The sequence below is a fragment of the Carassius auratus genome, chromosome 4 (genome assembly GCF_003368295.1).
Source record: "Carassius auratus strain Wakin chromosome 4, ASM336829v1, whole genome shotgun sequence".
In the NCBI taxonomy this organism is placed as follows: Eukaryota; Metazoa; Chordata; class Actinopteri; order Cypriniformes; family Cyprinidae; genus Carassius; species Carassius auratus.
In genome coordinates this window covers 20524761-20546025 of record NC_039246.1, presented here as the reverse complement: position 1 = coordinate 20546025, position 21265 = coordinate 20524761, and the positions used below count along the sequence as shown (strand labels likewise).

The following is a 21265-nucleotide window of genomic DNA, read 5'->3' as shown; positions in this document are numbered from 1 at the left end:
TGATAATGAAAGTTATGCATGACAATCGCAGTTTCTGTCTAGTTGTGATTTCGATTCCATTTCGATTTACCGTGCAGCCCTAATTTCGTGTTTGACAGCGAAGTGTTGTCTCATGAATAACAGAAAATACTGTTAAGTGGGGGAAAGAGTTAACTGTAATGCAATAAAATTATAAGCAAACATAATGCAAGTAATTATACATAAAAAAAATCATACAATTTCTTTACTGATTTTAAAAGAGTTTTTCTTCATTACTGTAATGGAAAATGTTACTGGAAAAAATGAAATTTGTATTGACTTTATTTGACTTTTATTGAATCTTCTGTACATGCATGATGTCAAGCGGTGGGATACAGATCTCTCCCACCCCATACACACTAAAGATAGAAAGAAAAGATACCCCCTCAAATGACTTTACAGGTACATTTCATTTGCACTGTAGATTAGCATCTATGTAGAATTGAACCCCCTAAAGTGGTGACCTTACAATAGCAATTTAACGTAAAGTAATATGTCATATTGCCATCTTTGTCAGCTACAAGAGACCTTGTGAACGTGCTTAACGTCTCCAATTGATTCGGTTATTTTGAAAATGCACAGCAGCAGCCTAGGCTATACGTCACACTAACCGTACACAATGAATAGCTACATCTATTGATACCAAGACTTTTAACTACTTGTAAACATTTGTACAGCGTGTAAAATGTAGAAATCGGACAATGGCAGATAATATTCATTACAGCATTTGCAAGGTCCAAGCCAGAGACATGTTCACTGCGCTATGCTCTCAGAGGCCAAAACACGGAACCGGTCATAGAAACACCAACTGCCAGAGAGGATCGGTTACCCAGTTTAAAATGAGGCCATACGTTTAGACGTGGGCTCATGTCCAACAGGCACATTTTGAACTCAAAGGTAATGATGTGTCTTAAAAAGACGGACTTTAAATGTGAAGGCAACTGTGCCCACATTTAACTGATAGAGGAGCCCTTGAAGCTGAACTATCCTAAAAGTGTGATTTGAGCAATTTGAGATTTAAATGTAAAAAAACCCCCTCTGAGCTAGAAAAATAAAAGAAAGTACAGAAAATAATTTGGTGCCACACCACGTACATTCAAAGGCATTTACTCTTTTCGTTGTCCTGCATAAGCCTTAAAAGAACAGTCAGCGCAGCCTATTTACATACATTTACATTAAATAGAAGGCGAGTTCCTTTTAATAACCTCTGTAAAAGGGTGAGGCATCAAGTAACACCACATTGGGTGGCTCGCTTTGACATCCAGAGGTCCGGGTTCTCAAAGCCTCCCCAAGGTGCGCACCCTTTTCCAGAGAGCGACGACTAGATGGACAGACATGTAAGCTCAGAGCAGAACACTTAAAGGACAGAGAGCGTCGGTGGCATCACTCAGCAAATCCCTCCGGCCGCCACAGTGAGACGCTGACTCCGTTTTAGCCATCCTCGGGTCGCTGGGTTCTACCTGGTGAGTTGCCCGACCACTTTAAGCAAGGTCTTATTTTCCTGTTTGAGCTGCTCGTTCTCATCTTCAATATCATCCAGATCCTGAAAAACACATCAAAATGTATAGAAAGCGTCATTTCATCAGATTATTATTTTTTTTTTTACAAATGAAAATGAATAAAGTAGATGTTTTTCAAAGTGTAAGCAGTCATCTGCGGCCTACATGGTCAAAAGAGAGTCTCTGACACTATCGCATAAATAACAGACTTCTCACAAAGCAGACTTGTGATTGGCAATTGATTCCGATAGAGGTTTATGTTAGGGTGTGGCAAAGCTCACAATATGATATATTTAGTACTAGGGCTGTGCGATTAATCAAAATCGCTATTTGCTAATCGCAAAAGCCTGCGATGTGGATGCTATATTACTCTGTTCCAGAGAATCTGCATGACTGCTAGCCTTGAGTGGCAGTCTAACTAACCAATAGAGTGAGGGCACCTCTGTTCTCCCCAATCAGCACTGTTCTACCCAACTGCTAAATGCCCACCATTAAAAAACTGGGCTCTCTTCCCCACGCGGTGTGAATCCCGTGGCACAGACGAGCCGTTCACACTTGCCGCACTCACGCAGCCCCGTTTCATAACGCTCGGTTATAGTCGCGTGTGCACTGCACCGCAAATCTCCACGAGCGCATCTGGCAGTATGGATGAGGCTCAACACACACGCGCAACCTTCGTCAGCTTGCGCCTGTCTTTGCGTTTAAAACGATTGTAAATGCGGTCTAACTGCTTGCTAATTTCACTTTGATGAAATTAAACCTTCAAGCACATTTTCCACTTGTTCTTAAAATCCCAAATACAGTGTAACATATGTAATACTTTAATAATTGACTAAAGAAATACAGTTATTTATAAAAGTAAAATAAAAAAAATATTTCCAGTGAAATTTAGTAATTAAGTTAATTCTGTAAAAGTAGTTATACCATTATAATCTTGTCTGCTGAAAAATGAAATGTTCTTAGCATCACAAACCATAAAACGTAGTCAGGGTTCTGCTATGGTTTAGCATGGTTTCCAGAGATCTGGAGCTGATTCGGGTTAGCTCGGTGGTTTGTGACTGTTGTCTCGCGGTGCGCTGTCTTTTAAGGGGCCGTTCACATATCGTGTCTTTTGCACGCTCAAGTTCGTTATTTCCAATTTCTGTGCTTGTTTGGATCCCCCGATTCTATTGGTCGCGCTGGTAATCGTCACAGAGCGCAGCGGCAAAAGTTTAACTATTTTGAACTTTGACCACGGCGTGCGCGCAAGCAGCAACAAACGTCCTTGCGCGGCGCAAGCCATTGAGATGAATGGGTTTTATAGCGCCGCGCATACCGCGTCCTGTGTGAAAGGCCTTAAAACATCTAAACATTTCAGAATGCCGCAAGCACACCGCGGGTCATGTGACAAGAACCAACCAATCAGCTTCATCCTTTCCCGTAACAATGTTGAAAGCTCAGCTAAGATGAAGGAACTGCTGATCATAACTGTATATGGATTGGCATTTTGAAATAAATTTAGTAACAGAGCTACTGCAAGCCATTTTTGTAGTGCTGCAAATCCATTTATCCTTTATTGAAATTTCTGCATCTTCATGGAGAGAGCACGTCATGGTTGCTTAGCAATGGCAGACACCCCAAGGGTGCAACTGCCCGAGCGCTTTGGAAAGAAGGAGAAAGCGGCGCGACTAGCGTTTTCATGTGCGATATGTGAACGGCCCCTAACGCATGTTCGAAACCCGCACCAACACAAACTTACTTTTTTTATTTTATCCTTACTTCAGCCACTACGGGTGATCATACAAATAACTTGTAATCTTTACAAGAATATCAGAATCATGCAATGAGCAAGTCTGCGTTTATTACACACTTAATATCACATCAGTTTGTTCCCTCACATCTGCAGCAGAGACCTGAACCAGGAAGTTGTTCGCCAGATCACACGGTAACCAGTTAAACCGTAACACCGGAGAGCACAAGGATGTTTTCCTCTGAGGTGCTCGTGCATCACAGTTGTGCTGCCGTGGTACACCATATCGGTTTTACAAAGGGAACAAAGGGCCATTTTATTTGGCCTCTGTTTAAAGTAGTCCCATACTTTTGATAACAGTGGTCTCTGTTTTTGTGATAGAATGCAACTTTCTCCATTCCCAGTATGCCATTAAGCGATATGTAAACAATGTGACGCATCGACGCATTTCACGCACGTCAAGGTATTTTTGTATTGGACGTAATTGATGACATCGACGCGTCGTTGCAGCACTAGTAGTGAGTAATCCCCTATTTTTCACCTGAGATTCAGAGCCAAATTGCAGGTGGTTAAAATGACTTCAGAAAACTTTCAGCATAATTTTTTGCACAGAGACTGGTATTAAAAACTTTGCATTAAATGCCATTGGTGACCATTCAAAAATGGAGAAAGATAACTTTTTCAAGGTTTGTGTGCCTGTAATCTCAAGAAATATTCAAGATATTATAATAAACTTTTTAGATATTGGCTCTCCACAAACTTTCCTTGTAGCATATTTATATTTAAGTCCATATATATTTAAGTTCCATAGATTGCTAATTCAATGCATACAGTTGCAATTTCTTTCTGCATTCCCCCCTCCCCTTCTCCCCCATCTCAGGTTGAAATGGTCAATTTGAACCCTCTTAACAAAATACAGGATTACTCAGTCAATATAAATTATAATTTTGACCCTTACAATGTATTTTTGGCTACTGCTACTAGGGTTGGGCTGATAGACGATGCCATCATCCATCGCCGAAGGCTGACAGATGATATGAGTATAAACTGTGATTCCTCCATATATGTATGTATGTATGTGTATATATATATATATATATATATATATATATATATATATATATATATAAAATCTATCGCTGGGTAAGTATAGGCGTCTATATAAATTGCGGAGATCAGGGAGCTGCTATTGAAACCACTTTAGATTGCACACTCTCATTTTACTTTTGCGATATCACGATCACTAGGACTCTATACTATGGAGCAGCAGAACTTAACCACACATTTGACAAGATTAGATGTTTGTCATTGGTGCTCAGGATCTGAAAATCATTCGCCATCATCTTATCGAACATTTCTCCTTACTCTGTGTGTGTGGTAAATGAACTTTCATGTACTGTAATGTAGGGCTGTCAACGAGTATTCTAAATTCTAATATGTATTCGAATAGTTAAAAAAAACGAATTTCGAAGGTGAAAATTAATATTAGAATAAAAAAAATGGGAAAAAAAGGCCCGCGGTAGTTGAGTCGTGGTTGTCTGCTTAGCGTGTGGGCGCGCTAGCGCGCCTGAGAGGGTTCAAGGACGGGTCACAGCATCACTGCTGAAAGTTGACGCGTCTTCATAGAAGATGCCAATAAGTGCAGAGCCCAACTCGACCGCAGCAGAGAAAATTAGGTAAAATTGTTCACCCGCAAGATAAAGTTGTATGCAAGCTATTTAAGATACAGTTAGCATACCATTCGACCACTAGTAACATGAGGTCACATCTCAAAAATGTGCACCCAAAATGAGCATGGCATAATGTGTGGAACTCCAGCTAAACAGTCACGTCTTGACACTTAACGTTACTTTGCATCGCCCGCCGCAAGCTCTTTGTCTGCAACACGACAAGAGGCCATAACGGATAAATTAATTTTGTTCATTTGTAAGGACATGAGACCGATCAGTATCGTGGATGGGCAGGCTTCGGGAGTTCTGTCAATCAATGGAACCGAGATTTGATTATTTATCATTGGGACATGCGCAACAGATGTTCGAATATTCGTGTATTTTTTAGAGGGAATATTCGAACGTCAAATTGTGAGCAATTTTGACAGCCCTACTGTAATGCAATAAACTACCAATAGCAAGCGGCTAACCTTATAGTGGCTCTGTAGAACACGTTATTTGTTTCACGCTCTGGGCACACCCCTAAAGCCACAGTGACACTATACTGTTTGTGAAATTCGTTCGGACACTGATATGATGTCATGCTCTGCAGTCTCTTTCTAAAAACTTAAATTCAACACATAAACAATAATAATACACCTAAAATGTAAAAACATACAATCTACTCTACTTTCCTGCAGGGCTGCAGTTTTAAATTTGTTCTTTAAATTCCGATAGGAGGTCATGTTGTGAGGTATCGATCTGTCGCTGGTCACATGGTGTCATATGATGCGAATTCTCAGGCCAGACTTCCTCAAGTTTGAACTTTGGATCGCAGCGAAATCTTTTCAACTGGGCTTGTGTTTCCTGTCCGACACATTTGCATGTGTACGGATGCAAGTCAATGGAACGTAAAGTGTTGGTATGGTGAAGGTGACTGCATCTGTTCTACTTTTTAAGCAACAGCCTTTTCCCCTTTTAGCGTACACTATCAAAAGAACATATTTGTTGTCGCAACTACCTATTTGTCGTTGTTATGCGCATTGCTATCATTGAAAGTAAAAACATAGCTTCTCTGTCAGGTCTCCTGTTTGCCAGAGCACGATTAATAATAACAAATGAAGCATTAGCAGGATCAATTAGCGGCAAACAAGCTGTCGACTCATCAAAAGCTCTGGCAGTAAAGTGACAAGTATCATTTACAGTTTCCTCAGTCACTAACGATGACGGACTGTCGGCCGGGATTACTCACAGCACACGTTTAAATGAGCTCAGAGGTTGAGGAGTTGTTTAACTGGAGGCTGTGTGTACATCTATAAAAAGTATCACTTGTTTTTCCAGAAAAGAAAACAATATATATCATGATTATTATAATAGCAGTCTTTACAAGAAAAATTTGTACACTTACAGACAGATTAATAATGTTGCGTAAAGACTTAGGTTGAAGTATTTTCTGTGTTGTTAATGCTACTCTGGCAGAGACATGGATTAGAATGTTGAGGTCAATTACAAGCAAGTGGTGAAGATTTCATCACACTGCACTCTCAAGCAGAATTTCATCGGGCATGTCAACAGCAGGCTGTCTAACAGCTGGAAAAAGGCGCTGTTTACAGATAGCATATGGCAATAGCATGGCAAGTCCAAAAGAATGGCAACATTCTGTGTACTAAGGGTGTTACAGAAGAGCATATTCAAGTAACAACGGTAAAGTTATGTCATTTACAAACCATGGGTTCATTTTAAGCCAGCCATCTATTAAAGGTGCAGTAGGAGATCTTGCAAAATGCTGAATATTAGCCTCATAGCTCTGAAAGCGAACGTCCCACCCTCCCTGCAATTGCTGCCCAAAGACACGCCCCTAAACACATTTATGCTCAGAGACCAGAATACCAGAGACAACATTACTACAATAAGTCGCACTGGAATTGGGACCCACTGGGCTACATCATGCTCAGACCAAGTGTTTTGATTGGACGTACATTTCTTGGTCCTACACCACAGAATATATAAATACATTTAAACAACTTAATGATTTGTAAGGGATGTGAAGAGACTTTCAACCAGCATAACAAAAACATTTTCTAAAGAAAATCACTTATTGCACTTTTAATTTTTGAACAATACTACTCAGATTGTGAGGTTAAAGTTTTAACTGAACTGTTGGGTCAAAACAAGCCAGTTACTGGGTTTGTCCATATTTTACCAAGTACTGGGTTGTATTTAACCCAACATTTTGTAAAGTGTGTATTTATAGTTTATTTTCTGTACTTTAGTCTTATTCTATTTACATGTGTGGTGGTAGTGTTCTGTTGTCGGAGCTGCAGTGGTGATCTGTCCAAGCATATCCAGGAAGATGGAAGATTTGAAGGATTAAGTATTGTGTGTGTGTGTGTGTGTGTCAGAGCGCGTGGCCAATCATAGCGTGTGTGTCAGAGCGCGTGGCCAATTATAGTGCAATTAAAGCGCGCAGGTGTGTGTTTAAGAGCCAGATGTAGCTTTTGAAAATAATGTTTAGGGTCAAAAGAAATGTGGTGTTTTCAGTGTGAGCGTGACCTCCATATCTGTCTGTAGAAGCGGAGTTTACAGTGTTTCGGTCTTGATTTTTATATTCTGTCGTGTTAGTGTATGTGTTTAATATATTACAGGGAGGAAACAAAAACCATGCACATGAGGAAAAGGTTTGAGGGGTCCATGTGAGTGTGGCACCGGCGCAGCCTACTGTATTTGTTGGCGTGGGCCTCTGAAGCCATGTTTGTATTGGAAGAAAGCGAGAGAACAGACTGCAGTCTCAGACAAAGACAACAGCCCTGACATCCAAGGGTCAGAACTGGGTGTATTCCCTGCAGAAAGCCTAAAAGTAGAGCTGCGTTCTAATGCAGACTGTGACAGAGTGTTAGACACTGCCCTGGCTAGACTACTGAGTCAGTAGGGTTTGGCATTGTGGGAAATGTGTGCATAGTAAACATTAATAGTGTTTAATGCATAGCTGTGATGCAATTAGAAGTACTATCGCACTGTGGTGTTGTCCATTGTGAAGATTATTACAGAATATATGAGAACAGATCCCACTTTGTCTGTGTGTGTGTGTGTGTGTGTGTGTGTCAGAGGCTCGCAAAAGATGAGAAATTGAATTAGTTTGAAATGGCCACTGAATTAGTTTTGGTGGCCATTTGATTCGAGATGTCACTTATTTTACACAAGTCATATTTAGAACACGCCATGAAAGCAGTATCATAGTGCCAGTGTATGAAGGCCCCAGTGGATAGGACAGTGTTGTAACGAGCAGATGATTGGAATCAGGTTAGTGGGAAGTGAGGTCACGCTTTTCATTGGTGTGCCATTGGTTGACGAAGCGTTTTCAGCTGTAGCACATTCAAAACCCTGAGAAGGTAAGAACCTGCTCGTGTCTCCACTGAGCAGACACCTAATCCATAAGCATCAGGACTTTCAGCCTTCATCAGATGCTTCAACTTACTTACACATACTGACATGTCAACAGCTACCATATAGGCTACCTTAATTAGGGGTGCTCCGATCACGATCGGCCGATCGTTAATGCGCATCTCGTCAGTAAAGCCGGTTATCTAATCAGCGGTTAATTCCATCAGGTGCGTGATTTCACATAGAGCAGCTGTTACTACACAGAGTCGTTGTTAACTGAGAAGATGTGCCAAAAAACGCTGAAAATGAAGTTGATTTGCGCATCTTCTCTATTAACAACGGCTCTGTGTAGTAACAGCTGCTCTATGTGAAATCATGCACCTGATGGAAGTAACCGCTGATTAGAGAACTGGCTTTACTGACGAGACGCACATTAACGATCGGCCGATCGTGATCGGAGCACCTCTAACCTTAATTATAAGACAGCCACTCCAAAAAGGCCACTATGCCAAAGAAGTGCATCAAACGACCATATGCACAGAACACTACCTCAGGACGTTGCATCAGGCCATCCTTAAAAATATTCTTGTTTGCCATAACCTGAACGACCCTGTCAAACTCATTTTTTATTTTTATTTTTGCTTTTAGTCCGACGACTTGCCGGTAGTACATTTGCGTTAAGACCGACCAATTTTTTTGTTTTTGACTCTTCAAACAACTAATACAAAAGCAATAAAATATTATTAATTATATTTTAGTAAGTATTGTAAATATATAAATTGCCTAGGCCTACATACAAATGAAGTCTCCTTTCTTTAAAAAAAAAAAAAGCCTGTGACATCATCTATGTTTACACAGATGTCACACTATGGCCTGTGCGTTCGCTTCGTCTCATTCATATGGCGTTATTTCCCTTTTCAATGTTGAGAGCGCATTATTGTAGCGCGAAAGTAAATTAATATAGTGCGCGAGCGGAATACAATGTTCCCGAGCACAAGTCTCTCTCCTCGAGTGCGGAATATACATTTATTTGTTTTGATGTCAAATGTCTGGAAAGAGGGCGATTGGATTATTTTACATATTTACAGATGTTAGACATCTAATATAACAGTTACAAATTGTATTTCTTATAATGAATAACCAAATTCCAGAACTACTAGTAATTGTCAGGTTTAAATACACTATAATGACCAGGGCTGGATTTCCCGATAACGTTGTCTCTTAGCGTGCTACAAAGACTCTTAAATCTTAAAAGAAGATATACCTTTTTTAGACGTTTTCCCCGAACTATACCTTATTGTTGCTTAAAGGGATATAAACTCAAAAATGAAAATTATTAAAGTCATAATTTACTCCCCCTCAAGTAGTTTCAAACTAGTAATACTTTTTTTTTTTTTATCTGCTTAACACAAAGGAATATATTTGGAAGAATGTCAGTAATTAAACAGAATGTCAGTACCCCACCACCATGTACTACTAGTAGAATAGAAAAAAATATATATGTATATGAAATATGACACGTGTTGAGCACTTTTGTCTCTGGTTCAGTGCAAAAGCATATTTGAATTTAGCAGTGAATCTTTGTATTTATTCTTTTCCATAATCCTAATTGAACACTGGGTATGTTACAGCTTCAGAATTATATTTGTATTTATCAACACCGATACGGTATAGCTAAGAGTGGTCCAGACCAACCTTACTAATGAATGACTTACAGAAGTTAACTAAACTAAGAATATTTCGGTAAACACGTATTAACGATAGATACAGCTTTAGTTAAAGGTATAATTTAAAAACGACGAAGAGTTAAGAAGGTTTTGGGAAATCCACCCCTGTTACATTTCCTTTCAGATAACTTTAGAGTCTGGAGTACCAATGTTTACAATACATATTGTGAAGATAGACAGTCTAGGTAATTTATATGTAAAATAATCCAATCGCCCTCTTCCCAGACATTTCTAAGATACATTTGATATATTTAACATCAAAACAAGTAAAACTGGTAACCCGAGATCGTTGATTCGGCGGATCCATCTCAGCTCGTCTTGATCAGTGTTGCCAGATCTCGCGAGACAAATAAGCAACCAGGCCTGTTAAAACAAGCCCAAAACAAGCAACCTTTTCTATGGAATCCCCCAGGGGCCTGTACCATGATGGTAGCTGAACAAATTCAGAGTTCTATTGCACGAATCGATTGGACCAACCAACACAAGTTTCAAACACAAAAATAGGAAATAGATTTTAACGGCCTTCTCTCAGAGCACTTCCAGTTTTCTTTTTTAATTTTTTGGAACATGCGTCACACAGCAACTGAAGCTTCGGACACACACGCATAACAGAAAATAATACTTCTGCACAATGTTTCTCTTTTTACAACAGAAATGTGAATTCTGCCGGTAATCAAACGGGCTAGAATAGTCTACGTATGCGAATATTTTTTGTTGTTGTTGAAATTTCTAATCGTAAAAAAACAGCCATGTTAAAGCCTACAGTAAATGTTTTGCATTATTGCAGTCCACTCTGTTTATTGTTTCTTAAAAACGTTGCATTCCTGTGCCTGAAACCTCACGGCAATAAATCATCGGAAATATTGAATCTTTACATTTGTCCTGCCTCTTGTCAGTGAATTTACCTATATTTAGTAATAATTGCTGTATAAAATGCATCTAGACATGCAAAATCAATTTTACAATCAATTCAATGAACACCTGTCTCTCATATCAAACAGGATTTTTTTTCACAAAAGTGACAACCCAATAAAGCAAAGTAAACGGTCTCTCATTTGTAGCTTGCATTGACACCTAGCGGTGGATGCAAGTAAAACAGTACCTCATTTTTTTCTTCTCACCTGAAATTCATGCAATAAACATGTTTTTGACAAAGATTTCAATTTGTTTGTGGTCTGTATAGCCTGTATCAAAATGAGGTTTGCAATGATGCGCCTGAAGGCATGTGTTGAAGACCCAGTCATCATGATATGCTAATTTGTTTAAATTCATACCTATGTAATCACAATCACCAAAATTTTCCTTTTTTTTTTACATTGAAACTTGAAAAAAATATATAGATCTACCTACCGACCCTTTAAAAAAAATACTGTTACTGCAAAACAAAATGTCAATAAAAGGATGGCCTAATGTCAAAGGTCAAGTACAAAAAAATCTACCAATATCTACCAAATACTACCAATCTACATTACAGTGATTTACAGCACACCAGAGGTTCACAGCTATGCTTCTTATGAGTGGCCATGTTCTATAAATCTTCAATTTGCCCATTGAAAAACAATAAAGACTGTTCCTTGACCAAGTAATTGTTACTACTTTCTTCTATGACAACTCACTATTTATTTGACAAATCAAGGCAAACTTCACTTTAGCTGTTTTTAAAGAACTCACTACTTTGCTTTCTAACATGCCATCTCACATTTCTACCACACGATATGATTCATCTAAAACCCATATACTTCAACCACAAGTACCTTAGCCAACTAATTCTCAAGACACATCATATCAACATTACACAGCCAGCTCGTTTCTTTTCACCCACACATACAGTTCAGTTCTTACTGAAGGCCAAGAGCCAATGCTTCCCCAGTGTGGTGCTGTCAGACTCATAAAGACGCTGTCACTGACACCAGACTGTCAAAGGATGAAAAAATTACAACAACAGCTACACATGACTACAGGCAACAAAGAGTGCTGGGAGAGAAAAAAAAATAATTGTAATCTTCAGCTAAGCCTATGAGCGCCTTTACAATATGGAGCTGATTGCTGCAAGATAGCGATGTGGTTGTTTGATAATCATTACGTTTTAGTTGCTGCCTACGTGAGATGTGGTTGTTTGGGGAAGGCCAAACGAAAGGGGAAAACAAACTTTCCGGAAAGCAAAACACCTGCAAACTCAACGGAAGACGTAACCTCAGTCTGCGAGATGCCTTAGTAAATGGCGTGAGAGGCTAGAGGATGAGTAATGTCCATTAGCGGTGTAAACACGTGTAAATATAGCGGTGTGCTGATGTCCAACGCAGATGCTTTTAATTACGACGCTGCTTAATGGGATGCTCTGTGTGACAAACATGTCAATACTGCTGAAATATGAGTACTAAAGCACCTCAGGTCCGGGAGGTTAAACTGTGAGAATGTTCAGTATGCACGTCATTTTTTATCCTTTAGCCAAAACATTTCTGTCATCGCCAGCTGATAAAATAAATAAATAAATGCATTTACATAATGCTATGTTTTTTGCCTCTTTGGATACTATGCAGTTTGCACCTTCTGTGCCAATCTGCTGCTATAAAGACCTGTTTTTTACCAGGTTTACTGGGTTCACTTAACTGCAGTACTTTAATAACTACTCTTTAACTGATACCCTTGTAAAGGTCATATACAGTCAGGTCCATATATATTTGGACACTGCCACAATTTTGATTATTCTAGTAAAGGGCTGGAAACCCAGTCTCTGGTGATGTCCATGGCCAAAGTCAGTGTCCAAATATATATACCTGACTGTAGGTCTACATAAACCAATTCATTCATAAAAAAGCCACCTATAAACTGTCACTTCTAATTAATCGACAAGTTAATTGAAGTTATATTGACATTTCCGTCTCCTAATGCAAATTAAAGTAGTTATCGAAGGGGAAATGAAAATAAGTATGACAGATAACACTTCTACTACGAGACCGCTGTCTGCTTCTCACCCGGTTTAGCAGGTCGATCTCCTCCTTCAGCTTAACGATCAGCTCGTCCTTGTCCTGGTGGTCTTTCAACAGGCGATTGTTCTCCTGCCTTTCCGCGGCCAGCTCCTGTGAAAGTGCAAATCCATCAGATCCAAAAGCCTTAAGCACAATTACAATAGTACATAGTAAGTGCAGCTTTGCCTTACTTTCATATTTCTGTATGCAAATAAGCACTGTGAGGATTGACTAAACTCTCAGCATGTCAGATTAATGCCATGCATGGCAGGTTTCAGAATACTTGATACACATTGATATGGAAATGATTGTCAATATCAAGAACATAAAAGTCTGCTGTCCGTGTTCCCCACAGCTTTTCCTTTCACTCAGGAGGTAAATGCTCAATTCTCCTTGTTACACATGTTTATCCTCCATCACACCAACATGTAGAAGCATTTGAGCATAAGTTCCTACATCCTCAGAAATGCATTCATATTTATGACTCTAATAAAGGGTTAAAAGCAGCACCTCAATTGACTGTTGCTACAGACATTACAATCACAATCATGAAGTGTGTGGTCTCATTGCATCATGTGCCTTTCAAGAATGCTGTTTGGCTGATCTTGAAGTTTAAGAATTATTCATCTCATTATTAAAGTGCTCGCTGCATGGAAAATCTTAAGCCAATTAAGTTGAAGGTTATTACAGTGCTGTCTGAGACATGCTGAGAGATATATGTGAAACCTTATGAAACCACTGCAAGATAAGGTGGAAAAAAAAATAAGGCGGCTTACTAGGTTTGGATATGAACCCCATGCTGAAATGAAATTTTATATTAGTATATGACAATGAATCCATGTGGGTTCTGGGTTTGAAGGTTTGCTGACATTTGAGAGTAAGAGGCATGGTGTTTGGTCTCGTAGCGTTTTGTAAAAGTGCTGCAGATGGAGATTCTGTCCAGAGAAAGGTCAGGACTGCACCCAGAGACAGTCGGAAAAGGCACTGGTCATTTGACTTTGACCAAAAGATAGCAGAAAGTCATTGGAAACCGGATGAAATCACATTTCTGCCTCAAGCGAAAGGCAGTGCCGATCGAGTTTGTGAACATATTGAAGCAAAAATTGGACTTCAATATAGTCTATGAGATCAAAAAGTTCAGGTGAAATGTGTTGTTTGGGACAGGACCTGTGTGAAAAGCTGTAGGTAGGACAGGATGCTTTATCTTGATGGCAAATGCACAGAAACTTACCCTTTCTAGCTCCTCTATCCTTCTCTCCAGGGCTGTGGGGGAAGCGCCGCTGCCTTCCCTTCCATGTCGATGGCGATGTCTGTTCCCGTCTTCGTCACTACGAAGAAAAAAAACAAAACAATCATTTTTCAGCTCAAATCCATTTCTAATGGAAAATAACTTGTTATATATATTTAAGCTGGAGCATCTAAATGAATATGCCTACATATTACCTTCCCTTTGAACTTATCGAATACAGCACACAACAAATTAAAAGTTGTCATTGCTTGTTAACGCTGGAAGAGAAAAACATTCAAGCAGTGTGCCTAGTTCGTGACTCACAGCTGGCACCTCTAGAGACGTCTCCTTAAAAGCCTAAATAAAAAGATTTATAAAAAAAACAGGTGCACGCTTTTTCGCTCTGTTCTGGTTACAAAAGATGCCTCACTAAAACATCTTTTCACACATTTTTCTCCCTTCAACCTTTTTCTGACATAATGGCTTGGAAAGAGCGTCATTTATTTTATAGGAGCGGAAAGAAGAAAACTCAAGTAGCAAATTATCAGAGTGTGAAAAGCCTTTTTATGGCACAGTAGAAGGCATTAGAGCAATGCACTTTCATTAGCAAGGAGAACAGACCTGCTTCCTACAGGACTGTGCCTTGGGACATCGCTGTGCAGCTAGTCGAAAAAGGGGGGAGAGGGGTTGGGGAAAATCTCTGTCTTTTTCCATTTGTTTCACTCTCTCCCTATCTTTCTCGCTTTTTGCTTAGGCCAGATGCTCTGGGAATATTCATGTGGAACTTATTTTAACCAGCTTCATTTCAGTAATTACATATGTGGAAGACTTGGAGAGGATTCCTTCATAATATTTCACTCCTTCGGCTGATAACTCTTTTCCAGGAATCAAATTATTGGGCCGCCTTTTCACTTTAGAGTGTTGTTCTGAGCTAGGGCTGTCTGTACATTCCATAAAAGCGGGAAGAAAAGAACTGGCAAGGAATCAGAGAAAGGCTCGTGTGTGTGGTCTTTTTTTCACCTGCCCGAGGATTTGCAGATTTATGAACTCCCTGCATTTTCCATGCTCCCTGAAATTGTATGAAATGTTAAAGATTTCACGTGTATCAAAAGTTCGATGCATGGACTCAAACGATGGGGTAAAAATGGGGCGCCCAGTCCATGAAGGACTGAAAATAAGCTGGAAACCTGAACTTTTTTGCATCCAATTGGTGATGTTGATGGTGCGGAAATGATTTGCCTTAAACAATATATCAAAAATTCTGTTGAAAAAACTTAATATAGAAAGCTAGTCTCATCCAGAGAATCATCAGGATACATATCTTATCTACAAAGGAGATCATGAAATCAAAACCTACTCTAATTATTTTCATAATAAATGTCCCTGATCTTGTAGTGGCTTCACAGGGAAATTCCTACAGTACTTGTAGTACTACTGTCCAACATTATTATGTCCTATACACACAAACGCATGCACCCACACACATTCATTCTGTATTACAAAACCGAAGCTAAATGCAGTTTCGTGTGGTTTTGAAGCATACTTTTAGATCTACAGTGTGCGTTTGCAGCCACTCTCCAGTTGAAAGAGGACAGAGCCCTAGTCAAAACAACTTGCCATTTTACATTTCAAACATTTACATTTCACAGCTACCAAAGACAGAATTCAGAAATGTTCTTGAAATTGCTGTGAAATCAGCTGTGAAAGTGACAAACTGCGACACTGGCACTGCAGAAATATCCTGCTCTGGCTGAAACTAGCTTCAATCGCCTCTCTTTTCTAACGGTTTTTACATTTTCTAACCACAGACAGCTGAAGGGAGCTCTAGCCCACATAAGATTGTCATCCACGGAGGTCTGGTTGGGCGACAAATCGCATGGGCGCTGAAAAACCATTTGCCAGCTCAAATGTTCTCTGCGGTTATTCCCAGAGTGTCTCTCTTTTGACAGACGGCCGTTCTAATCCTCCAGCTAATGAGGAGGTACGGTGAAGTGCTTCATCTAATGAGGAGATTCAGGTCAAACGTACAGAATGGAGCCGATGTGCAACCGACCAGCCTAATGCTCATGGACCCAAACTATTTAGCTAAGACGGGCATAATTATTAATATTATCATTGCTCATTCTTAGGTTTAGAGAGCTGAAGAAAACCTGAAGAGTAAATCTTCGCGCAAATTTGTGGTATGGACATGAACAGTATCTCAAATTGAGTGCTTTCTTTGAAGTGATCGAACTTTCCTAGTACATTATAATAATGGACATGAGCCGTGTCTAGTGACCTTTCGGTTGGGCTCTTTTCCATCTTCTTGATGGCAAAGAAACCACCCAGCAATGCTCTGGCAACAATCTAGCATAGTGGGTACGAATAATTTTCTTCAGAAAATGTGAAACTATAGTTAAAAAAAAAAAAAAAGATGCATTTGCCCTGATATTTTTCCAAAGGCGATGCATCTATTGTTATTCAACACCGAAGACTACAGAAAAAGTAGAAATAAAAGTAATAAAGGAACCCCTAAAGAAAAAGGTCCAGTAAAGTGTACAGATGAGGTGTGTGATGTATTTCGCCGTGGCTCTATCAGTATAGTTTAGTCTGAATCTGATCGACTCGGAGAACGGAGCAGATGTCCAATCTGAATGTTCATGTTCTGAGAATGTAACAGCCACTCTGTGGCATTAGTCCCCTGTGGAGAGGAAACAGGAGGAGGCAGAGGTAATGATCTGCTCCTGGAAACCCAACAGGGGGCTTTGTGTGTATGAGAGAGAGAGAGAGAGAGAGAGAGAGAGAGACGGAAGTCAACTCTAAATATGTTGGCCATACTAGCTGGCCACAAATGTGATTAATTTTGTGTTCATTAATCAAGAATAAACTTTTGGTTAGGACTCAAATAACCACAGTAGACATGTTTTACTTGTCTCCGTAACATTAATTATCTGCAACGAAACATCATTAATTTAATGTCTATGGCTAGCTCCTCCTTTTGTTCTGAAGTATTGTGTGTGTGTGTTCATTGCGGTTCCTGCTGCCGGTTCTGCCGTCCACCTGTCATGCCGGCTGCGGCAGAGCCCTGCGTGCTGGAGTGTCAGGGCAGAAAGATGGGCGACTAATCAAACGGCCAGACTGAGCTTCAGATGGGCTTTTGTCTGCATCACCCTGGATCCACTATGCACTGGCACTTTCTGTGCAAAATGAGTCCAAGCGGTTGCAAACAGGGAGGTCTGATTCATTTTAGGGAATCGGTTTGTTCATTTAAATGAACTAGTTAAAATGTCTGGATGGATTTTTACACTTCTGTGTGACATCCAGCTGCCAGGATGTTGAGGTGTTCAGAGTGGTTATTAGCATCTTGTTATGCCATTACTAGCATGTTATGGGTGCGGTTGTTTTGCTGTTACAAGAGCCCACCATGATATTCTGGTCACTAGACATGGTTAGGATTCCCACATGAAAAAACAACAACTGTACGCTGATCATCTGCTGTGCGAAAAATCTAACCTCCAGTTGCTCTTCAATGAGAAGCACCATTTGAGAAACCATTCATGTGTGCAGTGCAAGCGCTGCAGGATGTAAAATAGAGCTTCATAAGATTAAGGTTGAACCACTGATGTCACATGGACTATTTTAATGATGTCCTTTCTACGTTTTTGGGCCTTGTACGTGTCAGTTCCGTTGCTGTCTATTCAGAGTCAGAAAACTCTCAGATTTCATCAAAAAATTCTTAATTTGTGTTCCGAGGATAAGCAGAGGGGCCTTACGGGTTTGGAACGACAAGAGGGTGAGTAATTATTGACAGAATTAATGACTATTCCTTTCAATACAGATAATACCACTATTTACCTCACAGATTTACTTGTAGATGTATCCCTTACAGTTGAATGAATTACTTGTGCATTTTAAGAATCGTTAGAAAAGTTAAAAGAACAACAATTGGTCCGTGAAACTCCAATCAATGGCTGCAACCTGTATAAAAAAAAAATCTAAGGTGATATTTTGGAAATGTTTAAGAAAATAGCCATTGGTGGGGCAGGAAGTGTTCACGTGAGAGGGGTCATGCTGGATCATTTTTTTCACCAAGTCACTCAGTGTTTGGAGTGAGTTTTGAGTTTCAACTTCCTAGAACTTTTCTATTAATTTTGTATGCTCAGCTTGATACAAACAGTCCACTTGTCTCATTCAAGTGGAAACAAATTCAGGCCTGACTTTGCTGCCAACTGAGAGAATGAAAGCAACTGGCGTTCTAACAGTGGCTCTGAAAATTAGTCCAGTTAATCCATGCTGTCCCTTCACAGGCTTTAAATCCTTTTCTTTTGACAAGACCCTTTTTTCCAGCAGTTTTGCTAAGGCAAATGTTCAAGCCAGGAGAATACTTTTAACATTTGACAGAAGCCACCAGATGAGCGAATGGTCTAGAGTTGCGGTCAATGGCTAATACGGTTAAATCCCTTCAATCTCCCTCTGCGCAATGCAGTGCTGACATATCTTACCCGCTGACAGATATTAGATGCAGTCAGACTCACCTCTTATGACTTCTGGATCTCTGAGTGTCCTGAAAAATAAAACAGAGACATAAAAATGAGAATAACCCCCTTTAGTTTAATGGGAAAACAGACAAACCTATATACAGATACACAAGCCCACACACAACATCCTCCCAATAGTTTCTGTTGGCCTTTGAACGGTATGAGTCACTCTATTGATATGCCACTTTCTGAGGTACCAAAGCTAAACCAGACAAAAAAATAAATAAAAAATCCAGGCGCTATAACTCAAAAAGAGCTGAACCATACAGTTGTCTTTGCTTCCAAGGAACAAGTTCCATCATTGTGATGGCCTACAGGTTACGGTTATCATTCTCAAACTCTCACTAAAGGCTAATATATATCCAACTGTCATACAAAACACTTTCAGACTCATATGTTCCAGGAACACAAGGTTCAGCTATTCATAATGTTTAGGTACATGTTTTTTTGTTTTTATCACAATAATTATTGCCTCAAAGCCTCTCTAAATATTATTTGGTTGAAGCAAGATGTATGCAATCTAATTCCACACCACCACCACAATACCATCATCTCTTTATACACAAAGCTCTAGAGGAACATATAAAGTTTCAACCATCATAAAAACATATTTCATATTTCCTTTTTTAATGTCCCTGCATCTGTCTGGTGGTTCTTGGCCTGATTTTGCTGAGAAATGAAATGTTCAAGCAAAAGAACCTGTGCGGGTTTCAACAGATACATCACACAAGATTTTTGAACAATGCTGTACTTGTATCTTAAATATCGATCCAAAAATATGTTCTTACTATTTGTTTATGGTCTTTTTTTTTATGATTTATGACTGCCTAGAAAAAAAAGGTTTGTCTTTATAATCTTTCATTAAAGCTAGCGGTTAATAAACAGAACTGCTTGCGTCTTGCGGAAGAACATCGTAGCCGGAACTACTTCTCTCTGTTTATGTCTATGAGGAATCACAAAGGTACTGGGTTACTCCGCCACGATACCCCTGAAGCAATCTAAAATAGTCCGAATATAAACACTTATTATAGGTGCACCCTAGTGATTCAGGACAAACCAAAAACACGGTTTGGAAAATGGATTCATGGTGTACTCGCTTATTATATACATTTTTCTACATTTTGAACACAAACAAAGTTATGGACCGCAGCTCTGATTGGTTGTTTCTTACTGGGAGCGGATTAATTTCTGTAAATGGCAATAGGACCACTGGGAGGTCCTTGACTTTTTCACAGATTATCTGTCCCATATTCTACTGGCAAGACATAATGACAGGTTTAACAAATATGTAAAAAATATATTTTTACAAAAGTTACCTACTGCAGCTTTAAATAAAAACTTTGCTCTGCCTTTGTTTCTAGCCCCTGCTTTTAATCACCTGTGATATAATTAACATTTTCATAAGCTTCTCATAAAGATAAAGTCCCATCCTACATCTTTCCTCATTTATTATAATTTCACTCAGAAATGCGTACATTACAGAAGTAAAATGGCTTGTGAATGCTTATAAACACGCAGACCTAATGGTAATTTGGTTATACAGACTGCTAAATTACTCAAAATAAATGTTTGTATAGCTGGAACCTTTAACCTTTTTAAAAAAAAAAGGCATTTTGCTCACCACAGATGAAAAGTAAGAGCAAAGAAACAGAACAAGAAGTATGTGAGAGAAAGAGTGATGAGAGAGGTTGGGAAACTGAAATGGAGAAAGCAAATATATTCATCGTATTCAGCCCAGTTCTCTTCTGATAAATTGCACGTTGCTTAAAAAGGAATTCAGAGTGGTTTGCGATGACGGGCTTTGTGATTTTGACAGCCAATTTAAAAAGGTAAGATCTCAGGATCTCAGAAAGCCAGTCTAATAAAGTCCGGCACAGGCCTGCTCTGGCATTCTGAAGCTGTGTTCATGTGCCCTAAATCTTTCCTGCTTTATGCGATAAACATTCAAATCCTTCCAGAGACAAGCAACCCATACACAATTCATATTTACCCATATAGGCTTTGTAAGATTAAATACGAATGCTGAAATCCTCAAGCTTACTGAGCAAAACTTCTTTGAGAATTCCAGCTGTTGAGCAGCATTTTAAAGGAAACTGCATGTAATTGCACTATGCAAATTCTGCTTTGCTCCATCACATTTCTAACAGGCGCCTTTGTCAGGTGAAAATTACACTGCCACCATCTCATCACTCTTATAGCTGGGGTCAACGCGGTGACGCATGGGAAATCCCTCCCAGCACATCTAACGTCTTCACACTAGAAGCGCTAATTAAAAATGCAAATGAGCATGAAACACTTTGGTTCAGAATTAACCCAATATTGTCACACAAAGGCTGCGTCTCAAACCCTAGTGCAGTTGTTCTGACCAAAATGTTGTTAAATGTACACCCTACTGACAAGCAAGTCCTGTGTCTCAAACCTTACTGAGTTTCCCACCTAGACACCTTTTTTGCAATTTCATTTGGATGTTTAAATGCACCTATGATACCTAGGAAGCAGTTTCTGTCCATCATTTTTGTCCATTGAATACTGATGTCTAGGTAGGCGG

General features: G+C 39.5%; 1 protein-coding gene across 1 annotated transcript in view; it reads right to left on the bottom strand.

Annotated features, from left to right (window-relative positions):
• Nucleotides 1-282: 282 nt before the first annotated feature.
• LOC113062126 (PRKC apoptosis WT1 regulator protein) overlaps nt 283-21265 on the bottom strand; it is a 58789-nt gene continuing 37806 nt past the window's right edge. The window contains exons 3-6 of the mRNA XM_026231741.1: nt 18715-18743; nt 14204-14300; nt 12979-13083; nt 283-1561 (exon numbers count right to left, since the gene is read on the bottom strand). Of these exons, the coding sequence (XP_026087526.1) occupies nt 1475-1561; nt 12979-13083; nt 14204-14300; nt 18715-18743 (318 nt within the window). The 3' untranslated portion in view covers nt 283-1474. The remainder of the gene's footprint in view (nt 1562-12978; nt 13084-14203; nt 14301-18714; nt 18744-21265) is intronic.